General features: G+C 45.6%; 2 protein-coding genes across 8 annotated transcripts in view; one reads left to right on the top strand and one right to left on the bottom strand.

Annotated features, from left to right (window-relative positions):
• Positions 1-4,765: 4,765 nt before the first annotated feature.
• LOC105685275 (protein groucho-like) overlaps positions 4,766-15,508 on the bottom strand; it is a 50,019-nt gene continuing 39,276 nt past the window's right edge. For 4 of the 6 annotated variants that reach the window (XM_020851938.2, XM_012399244.3, XM_048660178.1 and 1 more), the window contains 5 exons: positions 13,324-13,349; positions 7,592-7,735; positions 6,719-7,254; positions 5,698-6,577; positions 4,766-5,573 (listed from right to left, as the gene is read on the bottom strand). In XM_020851938.2, coding sequence (XP_020707597.2) covers positions 5,466-5,573; positions 5,698-6,577; positions 6,719-7,254; positions 7,592-7,735; positions 13,324-13,349 — 1,694 coding nt within the window. In that variant the 3' untranslated portion in view covers positions 4,766-5,465. The remainder of the gene's footprint in view (positions 5,574-5,697; positions 6,578-6,718; positions 7,255-7,591; positions 7,736-13,323; positions 13,350-15,508) is intronic. The other 2 variants (XM_048660176.1, XM_012399245.3) reach the window with 2 other exon arrangements.
• LOC105685277 lies at positions 10,452-13,119 on the top strand. Of its 2 annotated transcripts, none has more exons than XM_012399248.3 (4): positions 10,452-10,717; positions 10,972-11,208; positions 12,433-12,580; positions 12,721-13,119. In XM_012399248.3, the coding sequence occupies exons 1-4, from the start codon at positions 10,581-10,583 to the stop codon at positions 12,793-12,795; spliced, it is 597 nt and encodes a 198-aa protein (XP_012254671.2). In that variant the 5' UTR covers positions 10,452-10,580; the 3' UTR covers positions 12,796-13,119. The 2 variants fall into 2 exon arrangements, with proteins under 2 accessions (XP_012254671.2, XP_012254670.2); XM_012399247.3 differs by having other exon boundaries at positions 10,452-10,726.

Here is a 15,508-nt window from a genome sequence, read left to right as displayed (position 1 = left end):
TGCAAAATTTTAGTACCGACGCGACGCCTGCATCTAACTGCAGCTCAAGATATCTGGTCGAATTTACATCAACGCCAAAAGGAGATAATAATCGAAAAAAACAACGTTATACTTATGGGAACATGTTTATGGGTGTTTATCATATTAATACAGTTTTCAAACAAGTTTTTATCGGGGAAAGTTTTTCACCACAATAATGATCGTCCAAGTTTATACGACGCAAAAATGAAGCGACCATATTCAAAGATCACATGAGCTCCACGTATCCGTATACATGTATAATTATACGATAATTCTGGTTTTATATATGCACATATATTTACGAATTTCAGGCACACATAACGAGCGCATAGCGAGCGAAGCGGCAATGAATCCGAGGCGTTCGATGGTTGATTAAAAAATTCTCACGAACCCGTATCGTAAATTTTCTATTTTTATTTGTTTTCATATTTTTAACTTTCTTCAATGGAATAACTCCCGTCGTACCGCGACACATCGTATATCCCCCGTGTTCAGGGACACCTGTGCGATGCGGGTGCGGGGCACCGATCGACGAACCGAACCGAAGGTTTCACCCTCCCCCAAAAAATAATATGCGCGGGTCACACGCGAGTAGAAGACGTCAGGACTGTCGAGACGCTTGATTACCACGAGGTCGTGTACTTTCGTTTCCCCCTCGTCATTTTCTCTCACGCCCCCTTGTGTCGCGTACAAATTATCACCCCGTTAGGCTCCGTTCGCTGCTAAGAATTTCTTCGATCTTGACCGCACTTAAAATCTAATTTCACCGTGTGCACACGTACGTTATATTCGTTCACAATTCATTTACACCGCGTATATATGTGTGTGTGTGCGGGGTATGTGGAACGTAATCAAAGTTCAACGAACAATAAAAAAGAAAATAAAAAAGAAATAAATAAATTATACATGTGCGGGAGAAGTATAATAGTAATAAAGTACCGTATTACAGCGTAACCAAACGCGTGATACCGCGAGCGTCGCGCGCGTGATACGCACAACTTGAAATATATCAACGCGGCCGCGGAGAGAACGGAGTGTAATCCCTCTGGGGTAGCTTTACACATATAATACATACGTATAGTATATCTACTCGCGTACGTACCTATATACGTATACATATATATATTCGTACCGGTGTTTACGTAAAAATGTTTCTTGTATTTTTAATTAATCAGCGTAAAAACGAGACGCACGTCGTCCTCCACGGAACGGAAACGGTGAATAAATCCCATCCGTGCACGTACCTATATCAGGGCGTGAAGCGTATAATGGATATATCGGTAGATGTACCCGCCGTATATATACACTCATCCCCAATCTGTCCCCCCGCCAATCCCATTTACTCCCTAAACCCCCGGGGACTGTGAGCAGGCCCTCACTTCAATCGGCGCCATAATTTCGTTGTTGGTTCCGTTGATCCCGCAGCGCACTCCCTGATACCAGCTACCCCTCGTTTACGTGCGACCGTCGTGTCGTGCGAAGGCACGAGTCTCCGCACCGTGAGTACACGTATCGAATAGATCGGTACGCAGGGGGGCTTTGATCACTTCGAAATTCTTAAAAAAGCACGGCGAACTCTTAGATCCGAAAAAAAGGCTTCGAAGAATTGGCGAGAAAATAGAAGGGCGATCTTTCAGGTGAGTGTTTACACCTAGTACGAATTCCAAGTCCAACCTACGGTGGCCTAAGAAATTACATCGGAGGGAAAAAAAAAAAAAAAATAAAGGAAATAATAGCGAAGGTAGGTAATCGGTACCTACCAAGGTACATATAGCAGTCGAGTTGACGTGGAGTGTCCCGGACAGGCGTACGGGGTATTCGTTGTACGAGACGGAGGCGGTGGCTCCTATACCTTCAACAACCTACCTGGTGTGTATCGCGCGTATATTCGCAGCAGATATATAATATATTTTTTCCAGCGCGCGTTTATTAACGGCTTTGGCGCACGCGTAATCAACCTCCGCACGACGCGGCTAAATCTGCCGCACGCACCTTTGCGTGTTGCGTTTATAACTCACCGCGTTTTGCGAGTCGCGGGGCAACACCCCCGTCGGTCTAAACCGACGAAATTTGGGTACCGGCGTGTACGCGCAACACCCTCAAACCTGAAACCCCGAAAACTAAGGATCACGAAAAAAAAGATCTACCACAAACGTACGGGTGGGGTGAAATCACTTTTTTCGCCACTGTTCGCTGTACGGCTGGAAAAGTGAAACTGAATTTCGAAGAGACGAGTCCTTATCAATGACCGAACGATCGTAAGCTTTACGCTCTCCCGGTTACGAGTCCTGGATCCATACACTGTTTGGGTAAACATACGGCGGGCATGTTAAATACACTCGGGGCGGGGGGGTAAGTGGTTGGGTATATACGTACGTACGTAGCGGGAGGTGCCTTTCCGATATATCGGAGCCAGGGAGAGAAACGAGCGAGCCGTCGAGCGGGGTCTTTAACGTGCTCGTGCTGAGTGGTCGTAACGAATGCGCCTCCCATCTAAATTGAAGCTAAATGCATCCGTGGAGTGAAAAAAAAATAAAAAATAAACTGTAGGAACAACGGGAAACCGGTTACGCACCGGAGTAAGACGAAGTACCGGCAGCTACCGTGACGCCTGTAGTATTCCGAGGTGCTCGCTTGTCTTTTGACGCTGCCGAGCACACCGCCAACTACATATATTCTTTCACGGCTCTCGGGGCTTTCAAAAGCGTCACTTCGCCGCGGTCCGTTCCGTCTACTTTTCCGTCTTATCCGCACGGGTTATTACACGCTCTTGTGGTACCTTGTTCGTACCATTTTTTTTTTTTTTTTTTCTCTCCACGGTTTGGCGTCAATTTCTCAAAAATTACTCATTTGAAAATTCTTTCGCCCCTCCGTCGCGTCTTCGTATCGCGAATGTAAAGTTAATTCGGCTAACGCGTGAAATTTATTATTCGCGATTTTTTCACTCACTACAATTAACTCGACGAAACGGCGAGTGTCTCGCACCACCACCCTCGCTATATACCGGAACCTGAACAACGTTCGTTTCTAATCTCCGAGCTTATTTGGGTCCGCGAAACAAAATCGTTTCATGTTTACGGGGTACAATATACTTGTGCGCGGTATATACCTATTGCCTCGGAGGAAAATAACCCCCCCCCCTCCCCCCCCCCCCCCGTAATACTTCGGAGCGATTTAATTAAAATAACCGAGCGGTAGAGAAGAAGTCAAACATGGACTCGGGAGCGAGAAAATTACAAGGAATAAAAAATGAACATTGAATTAACAAGCCTCGTTAAATTATGATCATTTTACACGTTGACTACAACGAACGATGTTATGTACATGTAGTCGAATGGAAGATGAAGCGAAAAAAGAAACCGCGGAACAAGATGTGTTGCGTAGAAAGTAGAATAAATACATTATACATGAAAGATTATTCAAAACCCTCCATCTTGATGACGAGTGAGGGATTGAAAAAAAAAAAAATTGTAGTTGGCAAAGTTGATTGGGATAAGGAACATTTACCCCGGGCACGCCATATCGATGTTACTCATTAATATATACCAAGATAGCTGTGGGTAGTTTAAAACTAGCGGTAATGACATAATTATTGCTCGGTAGGTTATACCAATAGATATTTTATACTCATTAGTTTCTCCGCCGTGCGTCAAATTAGCGCGCCAGAGAAACTAATAATATATTCAGTCGTTATACATACCTGAAATATTCAAAACACGAAACACATGAAATTATAAGTGGATACGTACAAACCTGTGTAATGCTGCAGATGCGTATATTTGTTAGTATTATGCATGTACGGTAGGTAGGTAGGTAGGTAGGTACTCGGTACGTACGTACGTACGTTTCACGCTCGTATTATCATCGTCATCGTCATGGTATCCTATTGTTATTGTTATCATTATTGTTATGTAAATGGGAAGGCACAGTTCGTGGCGATCGTAGAGCGTTGGACGGTGGCGTCGGTTGAGTACGAACTGAGCAAATGGAAGAGAATAGAATACGGATAGAAGTGAAGAGAGGTGAAAAGGGACGAGCGGGGGGCTGAAAGGGGGGCAGCAGGGTGGAGGAGGAGGAAGAGAGAATCGCACCGCGTATGCAAAGCGTCCGCGTATACCGCTAACCGCAGTTATACCAGGAATACACCGCGATAGATGAACCTACCATTGAAAGCGCGAGCCGGCGGCGTGCATGACATCACTAATTATAATTCTAATCTCCATATCCTAGCCTATCTATATCTGTATATCTGTACAAATGTATATTCATGGTTACTAACGTAAATATACCCCTTCGTGGAACACGCGTGATCGCTTGGCGCCACGGGATGACCAATTGCAGGTGTATGTACTTGTTAGTCGGTGCGCCGCAGTTTCTCCATATTCGAAGAGTACCGAGTTCCTTCGTCCTTTCCTCGTCATTCCATTCTCCGCGTCTGTCCGCACCCATCGGTCACTTCGCTGTACACTGTTCTTTTCGACGCGATTGCACATGCGATTACAATATTGGTAGGAAAGACACGAGTTAAGACCGACAGGCGATACGGAGCGCGAAATAAAACTGCGGAGATAGACTACAGTGTCTCGATCGGAGACCTGTGGAATACTGACTGCGTACGTACGTACGATTGTATATACCTTTATCGAACAGTTTAGCTCGCCGTTAGGTCAAAGTTTGTTTACTTACCGTAGAACGACGAGTGTTGAGTCCGTCGAGAGGGTCGACAAAAGAAAATAGACTGATGTCCGATAAATTTCAGATGTCATTTATTAATAATGCATTCAACTGTGGGAAATGGGAGGTGAAATGGCAAGATATTAATAACGCGTCAAATTAATATTAATGTTATTATTACCGTTGTCGTTATTAGGGTTACTTTTTAATCGTATTATTTTTCTTAATCAATTATTATTTTTTTTTTTTGTCACTATTGTTATCATTATTGTTAATATTATTATTGTTATCGTGATTATTATCGTTATTATTTAACAGACGTATGGGGTTTATACATATACCTATAATATAATCAAATATTTACATTTCGAATTTTTCCTCAGCACGGTAGAAAAATATGATAGGATGTATGAAGTAATTTATATACAAAATGTACATATGTAACGTCAAGTTGTATCAATAATAATATGTATAATCCTTTTATATATATATATATGTATTTATAAGTGCTGTATCGTTATCATCATTCATATCATCATCATTATCATTTTTATCGTTATTGTTATTATCATTTTATCGTGGTAAATAGTGTATTTACAATAGACTCGGACATCTTGAGATCTCGTTGGAAGGATTCATCTACACTTCTAATCGTTATTATTCATCATTATCATTACTGTATGACTAACATTATTTAATAATTTTATTTTTTTCTCTCACTTCGTCGTATCCTAAGTATGTATAACGCAGAGGGTGGTGAGAACGGGTGCTCAGTATATCACTTCGTAGACGGTAGCCTTTTTGTCGCCCGATCCGGTGACGATGTATTTGTCGTCTGCGGAAATGTCGCAACTCAACACCGACGAGGATTCTTTGGACTGTAACAGACATCGAAACCGACGTCGCTCATTACATCGGTATACAAGAAGAACAAATAACGATGTCAACGACACCGGATTCGGCTGATATCGATACTTGACCGCGGTAGCGTCGTCGACTTACCTGGAAAATCGAGGCTCCGTAAGGCGTGCGCCAGGCGTTGAGAAGGTTGTCCTTCCCGGTGGAGACAAACCACTTCCCGCAGGACGCGAACCTCAGCGACAGAACGCATGACTCGTGAAGGTGAAGTTGGTACTTGTCTGGTTTGGTAGCGTGCAGGACCTCGACGTTGGAGTTCTCCATACCAACGGCGAGCCATTCACCGGCGGGACAGTAGCCCAGTGAAAATATCTGGGATGTGAAATCGTGCTGTTGCAGCTGCCGACCTTCGCGGAGGTCCCAAGATCTCACCGTGTTGTCGAGTCCTCCCGTCCAGAGTTTCGACCCGTCGGCGGATATGTCGATGCAAGAAGCACCGTCCGTGTGCCCTTGGAACTGTCGGACGAGCGTCTGGTTCTGCAGGTCCCAGACCGCGATGTTCCCGTCGCTGCAGCAGCTGAAGCAGACCTTAGAATCCGGGGATATCGCGAGGGCGTAGCAGGCCGGCGCCGAGGACGTGAGTTCCGCTTTTATTCGGGGCGTGGGACTCGCCAAGTCCCAGATACTCAGCTGACTGGCTTCTCCGCCGACGATCAACGTTCTCCCGTCCGGTAGGAGCTTCACCGATCGTATGTAATTGTCCCTCTGGAGACAGTCGAGCTGGGAAACCGGCTTCACGTTTCCGTTGCCACCCTGGCCGATGTCCCAGACTTTGACGCACCCTTTACCGCCGGTGTACACGTACTTCGTGGGGTTCGATATGGTTACCGCGCAGACAACTTCCCCGTGTGTCAGTGTATTTATTTGCCGCGCGTGCCTAGGTATGCCAGGACCTATCAAGGCATCTGGGGGAAAAGGGACCGGCTGCATCTGACCCTCGCTGGAAACGTGGAAACTGTACGCCCTAGAACAATTCCCATTCTTCTGATGAAGATTCGAACCCCCATAGTCTGATTTAACGGGGTTCTCGAGAGAGAAACCGCTCGACTCTGTACCGGTCAACACCCGATCGTCGTCGCGTGAAAGATAAAAATACAATACTCACGGCTTTCCACCAGGTACTCCCAAGGACCCCATCGGAGCTCTCATGGCCGCGTGGGGATCGTAAAGTTGTTGCGGAGGTGGTCTGGGTGCGGCGTAGCCGTTAAAACCTAGCATATCGACGTGCGGATGTTGTCCCGCGGGTGTCAAATGATGCGGCGGTGGACCCGGTGGATAATGCGGTGGATAGGCGCTCGGTACCGCCGACGGTGGTCCCTGAATCATTTTTCCGGATCCCGACGGTTTCGATGTACCGGATACCGAGGTGGGCGTCATAGGTTTGGAAATTGGCGTGGTCGTCTTCTCCCTATCGTCCATCTTCTTCGCCGACGGTGTGCTAGCGTTACTGCTGGTCCCGCTTCTCGGCGAATGAGGAGGCACTTCTTTTTTCACCTGACTGTTCATGGGTACCGACGACGAACCGAGCTTGTCGAGTCCATTTTCCCTAGGCGATGAGGTACCGTTTACCGCGGGACTCGGTGGCCCCTCGCTCGCGTCATCCACCACCAAATCCTGGTCGCTTTTCTCCCCGTCGCTCTGCTGAACGGAAATACGGAGAAACCGGATATGAGGATGCGCCAGTGCCGCGGAGACGTCGGTTATATCGTTACGTGTACAGGTATGTACATAAAGAGATCGGTATACCGTATTCATCTGGGATGAAGGAACGAATGCTATCCGTACGCGGGAATGGGCGACCACGTTAAACGCGATATCTGGGTATATAGCTGCCGATCGAACAATGAAGTCGGTCGACGGGAACGTCAACTAGGTACAATAGGTTTCCCCGAGGTGGTATAGAAACGCGATTCTGGATCGCGGTGGTGAAACAAAACGGAGTTTCGTCGCGGCGACAGAATAACGACAATATACGTACGTGGGCCATGTCTTTGTCCTGTTCCTTCTTCATTTTTTTCACATGCATCTGGTGGTCGTGGTGGTTCTGGGAGTGGTGAGAATGATGCTGATCCGGAGGACTCCTGGGGCGGCTGTACTTGTCCCCTGGCGATATGGAACTCCTCTGTAACACGAAGACGAATCGACCCCTCTGTAACGGGCATTTTCAACCGCGCGTCGAACCGCGTTATACGTATACCTATACCGACCCCAACGAATAAGAAGAGAGAGGCGGCGTTACGCCCGTAGTCCGATGGCTTTTGCCGCTGCCGCTATGCGTATCCGGAGACTTTTGATTTGTTTCGAACGACCGCGAGCCACGGGGACTCGTGCCGGCGCCGGATTTTGCGTGGGTGCAACACCGGTTTATATACATGGGTACGTACGTAGCGTATGATTTAACGCGAGTGCGGAGGTGACACAAAATATTACAACAACAACGCGTTTCAAATCTATCGTAAAAGTATTCTCGACAGTCGATTCCCTCCCGTGTACACGAATTCCACAGGATTCTACCGACTCGTCTCATCAAAATTCATTCACAAGCCGAACGCATGTGAGGTGAGTTAAAAAGTGAACGCCCATACTACCGGGTAACGTTTATAAACCGATCGAAAGTTTAATTGGTAAGCGTATGTATATATATATATATGCTATACCCGGGGGTACGAGGAACGGATATCGTATACCATACGTCCGCATACCGATGTTATCTGTATCTATCTATATTCTTGAAAATACCAACATCGGATCGATAGCGGATCGATATTGTTGCGGTTGTGTATCACAGGCGAGACTCAGCACCGATAGTCGCATGGTTACCTACTCCGGGGCGAGTGCCAATTACGATTTAATTGCTTAGCCGTAAGATTTATCGTGCGACGGCACCGCCGTGAAAAATACCAATGGTATAATACGTAAGTAAGTGTACGGGTATTGTGCCAACTTACACTCTTCCCACACGATGCGGTAGTAGAGACAGGGTAACCCTATACATCCTCTATATGCACTCGTACAGGACAAACGTACAGGTATTATATCCAACCGTGAAATGTACGCGCAAGTAAACGTTCGCTCACGTCCGCCGATCCGATGGCATCGGACACCCGAGATAATATTGACTCAGGAGTTCCGCGAACCGCGTTCAAGACGCGCGGCGATGTACCGAAGATTTCGCCGGGTTATTACAGTACTGCACGGTGCACGGTGACTTCGAGTCGTTTAATGGGAATCGGTCGTTCTACCGGCTACCGGTAATTTCCGACGTTACTTCTGTTCCTCCGCACACGTGGGGGTGTTACAAGGCTACAAAAGTCACCGCTCGTACGTTTCCCGTACGAATTTTCAACGCGTCGGTGTAACTCGACCTGTTCCTAAACGCAACCGCGTATAGAGCGTATAATTTACACGTATAATATGTATATCACCGGCGACACCGGACGTCGACGGAGTGCAAAGAATTGGAAATATGAAGATCATTTTTTTGCCTGTAATTGAAGCTATCCGCGCGCCCGCATACGACCCTATTGTACGCGTACGACGAGTCGCGGAAAAGAAGCAGCGAGGAGATTCGCGCGAGTCGGAAACCCGGTTGCCGGAATAAATAGAGTTGTAGCTCAGAGGTTATCGTGACTCACGGCGGCGGATCGGAGTGCGGAGGGTGAGAGAGCGGCCGCGGGTTCAAAGGCCATCCGACGTACGCGTTCGCGCTTTTTTCAATTAGCCGTACGACCCGACCCGAGGACGACCCGGCTCGTCCGAACCCCGAAGCGTAACCCGAGCCTCGACCATGTAACGGAGGACGATAATGGACTTCGGAATGTCTACATACCGTACGGACGTGCACACGGCCGAAACGCGTGTAGTGGTCGTGTAACGCGCACACCCAGCGCCGTACGCGTCATCCCGTAGGTGTACGTCGCTCCGTCCGATGACGGTGTGCGTGGGTGTTGATAGCGATAAAAATACGGAATACCTATGTGCACCGGCTAAAATGGGCGCTGAGAGAAGCAATGATTACAGAGTGGAGGCCTGCGCTATACCCGGGCAGAGATGGTCCCGGGATGAGTAGAGTCGAGACGGTGGAACGCGGCTTGACGAGGGCAGCGAAGATGAGGAAAGGGAGGAGAGGAGAGGGGGGGGGGGGAGGGGGCACGCAATGGACCAGAGGACAGAATGAGAAGGCGGTAGGAGGCGGGACGCGGTCTCGAGGTGATCACAGGCGAGGACGCTAACCCGTAATACCTACGTATCTGCACTCCCCATCTCTATACGTTTCTCACTACCTCATTTATACCGTTCCTCTCCTTCTATCCGAAGCCCCGAGACCCTCCGGTTTACCTCCTCGCAGTCCGCAGCCACTCTCTGTAGAAGCATCGGCTCCGGGATTTTTTTCTTTATTCTCCCCTCGCCGCTCGTCCCTCTCAAAGTCCCTCTTTTTACCGCAACCTCTATTTGTTCTCGTTCGATTATAGAGATTGGAACTGTAGGCCACGTAATGGATAGATCAGAAGACTATAGAGATTCCATACCATTTGTAACCAAGTCGTGACTGGACCAAATCGAATGAACCAACTCGATTATTTTTACCGAGACCGAACGACCGACCGATCGGACCGCCGCCGCGGCAAAAGGCCCCCTATATATGTATACCCGCTCCACGATATAAATCCACTAGTTCGGTCAAATCGCACGCAGCATCGAATCTATACGGTTAATTTGGTACGTTACAGGCGTAACTAACATAAAACTTGATATTGTACCCTCGGAGTTGCGGGGGAAAGCAGAATCTCGTATCACCGCGACGATCGGCAAATGTTAACCACGGCCGCATCGCTGCACATGGCCCCCGCAACGCGATCGACGTCAAACGCCAAGCTTCGCATAGTTTTCAAAATTCTCAATCGATCAAACGAGAAGGAAAAGTTTAAAAATCGTGATGATCGGATTCGGGAATCGAGACTCGAAGTATGGCTACCGAAGTGGATAAAGATTTCGCGTCGCAGCGGCGGCACCGGACTGCAAATTTCCGGAAACTGACGCCCGAAGCCCTTCGCAAGGAAGCCCTAGCCGCAAAATGCTGCACCGCGACGTCCACCGCACCAGCGTATGACCCGTAATTATACGTATATATTACCCAACTCGTCCGTCACGTGTTACATAAACCGAAAATTTATCAAGCCGAAAGCCTTTTCTGTGCAGAGGTGGCTCTCTTCCGTTCGTTTTTAACCCTCTGATTGATTTCGGCTCGATGACTGGCCACTATTATATATACTCCCTTCAGATTTTTTACCAGAATTACTTTCTTCCCTCTTTTATTTTTTTTTTCGTTTTTTTTTTTCTTTCCTCTAAATTATACAGCAACAAAGTGGTTCTCGGAGTTCCCAGTCACGTGATAAAATGCAAGTCAAAAAACTCCACGATGAAAACGGTCGTCCGACCCGGTACAAACGGGGGATCGGATACCGCCGGTCAAGTGAGCGTCGAATCTCCGATTCCACCTCGTGACGAAAACGTCCGTTCGATCAGGAAGATCAAACACTTGAAGAGGAGCGCGTTTTCCAACAAGTTCAAGAAAATTCTACGCAAAGTTCCGGCGTAAGTTCGAAAAACTAAAAAGGTATAAGTCCCGTATCCCGACATGATTCGAACAAGATCGATTTTTTTTTTTGGTTTTCTAATTGCACTTATGACCAGAGAGGTATGAATCTCTCGTTTTATCTTGGCGAATTAAAAAGATCTAAACGCGTACATTTTGAATAGAGCCAATCGTTCGAAGGTCACCCTGTATATACGTGCACCCTCATACTACACGTGCTTTTAATAAGCTCACACAATTATCCTGGCTTCCCGTAAGTAGGAAAAAAAAAACATACAAGGAGCTTAAAAAAAAAGGGGCTTATTATTAGACGCTGTGGGTTTGAGAGGGTTGAAACGATCTTTTTGTACGGTTTCCTCCTCCTCCGGATATTATGTCTTTACTGCACAGGTTCACATATGTAAAATGCAAATTGCAGACCGCTGCTATCTAATTTATCTAACGTACTATGTATTTATCGTCAGTGAGCTACGCGAGGTAATTTTCAAAGAAAAAAAAAAAAAAAAAAAATTCACGTCTCGTAAAACCTGATTTCACGATAATTCAACAATCCTGTTATGAAAATGATCTTTCGAAAAGGTAGATGAAAAAAAAAATCAAAACTTGAGAAATTCTTCATTTCTCAAGTTCGAGTCTCGTATCCTGCGGGAGAGACTCGATTCCCGGCGCATAAAATAAATGAAAATTTTTCAAACCCCGTATCCAATTTAAACTAACGTGATTTCCATGGGTTTTAATTCTCCTCACTTCTGAAGGTAACGCCCTTACGCAACGGCACAACGGACCGCAATCGAAAAAGTGTATCGGTTACGCCTTTTCGCTTTTTACCCCTCGATATATATTAACGCTTTGTAACGCCCTTTTGTGCCCTCTGTGGTTTTTTTTTTTTTTTTTTTTTTTCATCGACAACAATTAACGCTCTTCGAGACGTGTAATCGAGGGTGCGCGTTAACTGATATGTATATATAATACATGAAAACTGATGTTGAAAATGAGGGAAAAAAAAAAATGGAAAATTATAAAGAGAAGCGCCCCTCTATTAATAGCATACCGCAGTCTCACGATCAGCTGCCCGCGGGTATACACGAGGCTTCGGGCGCCTACGTATAACTGGGTGTACAGGGGAATACACGTGTGATAAATATTAATTCCTGTTAAATCGAAACGAATTTTCTCCCCCGATAAATAAAGAATCCGCAGTGGCGGTCGTACTGTGATTACAGGGGAATGGGAATGGGCGCTGAACCGCCGGTGGCCGTAGCGGAAAGACCTGGTAAAATCCCTGAGAAAAGAGGTGCAATATTTTCGTACGCAGCCAGGGATTTGCGATCCCAGAGGAATAACGCGATGGCCATAACGAAGAACGCCAAGGTGCGCGCCTCCGGCATTCCGCCCCTTTGTCTGCCCTCCCTCCCTCCCTCCCTCCCGCCCTCCTTAATTTTCGTTCTTTCTATTCCCTCCCTCTATTTCTCCTCTCTTTTGATTCATTATTTCTTATTTCGCGTGTTCAGCCAGAAAAGTGGTACACGGCAGCCGAGGATTACCTGTCCGCCGCTACCAACGGATCGACGCCAAACTGGAAGTAACCTTCGCACGCGGGCTAACCCCGAACTCACCTAGCGCGAAATAATTGGATTTTGCCAAATAAAGGAGACTCCGATATCGCGAAGAAAAACGAAATATTAAGTGCTTTCGAAAAACTATACCATCTACATTTTCACCCTGTTTTATTAGGGCGGTGATCGATACGATCGGAAAATAAAACCGTATAATATAGTCTAACGAAATGTAGCTACATATCGAACAAGTTTCGCGCTCCTTGAATATTGACGGTGGAATGAATTATCTACTTTGTACACCTCCGCTATACTGGCGATCGTGGGCGTTCAAGAAAACGATGTAGTACAGGGTAGTACGTACATGTGGAAACAATACGTGTATATATGTATATATTTCCCTTTTCATGCATCAGCAGCAGCAGCAGCCGTTATATCCCAACCCCGCTATAAGTATAACGCCCGCTCAAGCTATATACGTATACGTATACATATATGTACATATTTATTATTTATATAGGTTGTAATTCAAACAATTAACAAGAGCGGTTTACTCACGTGTCTCTCCTCCGCAGAACTCATTCCTGAAACAAGGATAAAAAAAATGGTACGATATTAAATCACATCGAACATCGCACGCCACGTGCTACTCTCGTTAATACGCGAACACGTACGCGCTGGTCACGCGATTGTGTGGGTGATATACATGGCTCGTTCGCGTCCGTGTTATCCTGCGTGAACCGCGGGATGAAAGGGTGGGGGACGACAATATTTTAGCGGAAATACATTTTGGAAGGCTTTAGTGGCTCGGCAGAATGTCAATAACATTGAGCATACACCCCCCAGCAATTGCATTTATGAATATTTACGTTTCGTGTATACATATATATATATACATATGTATATATGTATACGTGCATCGTAGGTACCACGGCCGACATATTTCTATACCCGGTGTACGTTATGCATACATGAAAGGTAAATAACTAAATACACTGTGAAACGCGATATTGTTTGAAAATTTTGCAAACAAAACGACTCGTTTGACGCGTATCTCGAATATAAAATAAAAGGGGTGCGCATTGGGAGTCGAAAATGATCGTCGTTGAACCGCGGGCGGGGCTAAAGGTAGAAAACCGTCATACATTTTGCAACGTGCCTACCTATACATATGTATATTCATGCGGAGGAACCTACGCGTTGCGTGGAGCGTAGTTACCTGCTATGTTTTATACACGTGTGGAATAAATTTGGTATATTTTATACCCCGCGGGTATGATCGTTCGCCAATTTATAAAATTGACAATTATAAAAATGGCGATTCGCCCGATCCAGCGAAACAGCTCGCAGGTTATCGATGGAAAAATTATTAATTTTACAGATTTTCGAACACCGACCGAGAAATACTCAGCGAATGCAAATACATACGCCGAAAATAAAACCATGATTCGATCACACATAAGTCGAACGTTCATCGGCAAAGGTAACCTGCAGTAATAATAATGATAAATAACAACGATTCATTGTACTGCATAAAAAACCGTCGAACAAAGAGATGAGAATTTGCGCTCAGTCATTCTTCCGAGAGCAAAGCCGATAGCCTCTGACTACGCGATCTGTACTCCATACCGAAGGTTGACATACCGTTCCGATTTTTCGGCTTCATTTTTCGATGGTCACGATTACTGCGGCAAAAAACGAACGAGTAAAAAAGCGGCCGGTAACTATTGGCTAAAATGAATTTTCGCGATGAGATTGAAAAAACTAGACCCGCGATGATCTTTCCGCCACATCGGGATGTGGCGAGTGTACAGGAAAACTGACTGAGGAATTTCTGTTGCACGCGAGGGACAAAAGTATCGCTGTATCTTCGGTTTTTAATTTCGCATGGAACTCGAGACTCTTCGGTAATTGCCAGCAGAAACACATCGGCAGACACCGGATCGCTCGGGATTCACTCGAATACGTATAGAGACGATTCGAATCTACGGTATCGGTGACATTCCTCGGATTCAAGCCAACGTAACCCAACGTCCTCGAATTATAGCCCGAAGTGTTCCATTCCCTTCGTTGTATAAAATAAAAGCTACGTTCATTAAGGTGGGTTGGAGGAAAATTTTTTTTTTTTTTATTCTCTTCGCATGGGGGCAGAATTTGTACCTTATAAAAAAAAAAAAATTGTTTCCACCCAATAATTTCTCGATCGATTGCATGAGTAGATGATTTTGGCTTTCAGATTTGGATTCCTGAGCTGATTATACGTGAGATTAATCTTGAAGAACCAAAAAAAAATTCGATTTTTGAGCAAAATATAAATCATTTTTTTAATCGGGTTTAAAATGCTTTTCTTACGTATTTTGACCTCAGGAATCCGAATCTGAAAGAAAAATTGATCTATCTCTAAAATTGACCGAGTTATCGTCAATTTTCATCTTTTTGGGGTCAAAAATAAAAAATTGATTTTACAGTCTATCTTGATGTATTTTGAGCTCAGGAATCCGAATCCAGGAGAAAAATTGATCTATCTGCAAAAATGACCGAGTTATCCCCATTTTTTCGCATTTTTTGGTACAAATTTGAGGATATCTCGAAGGGAAAAAATCGTAGCTCAATTTGGACGACGGATTCGTATTCCTGGGGTCAAAATACATAAGAAAAGTGCCATACGATCGATTTTAAAAAATCAAAATTTTTGGCCAAAATTTGAGATTTTTCCAAGGGGTACCCCTTACGATTTTTTCAG

The sequence above is a fragment of the Athalia rosae genome, chromosome 1 (genome assembly GCF_917208135.1).
Source record: "Athalia rosae chromosome 1, iyAthRosa1.1, whole genome shotgun sequence".
Taxonomy (NCBI): Eukaryota; Metazoa; Arthropoda; class Insecta; order Hymenoptera; family Athaliidae; genus Athalia; species Athalia rosae.
Note: the sequence above shows the minus strand (reverse complement) of the source record. Positions and strands in the feature narration are given on the sequence as shown.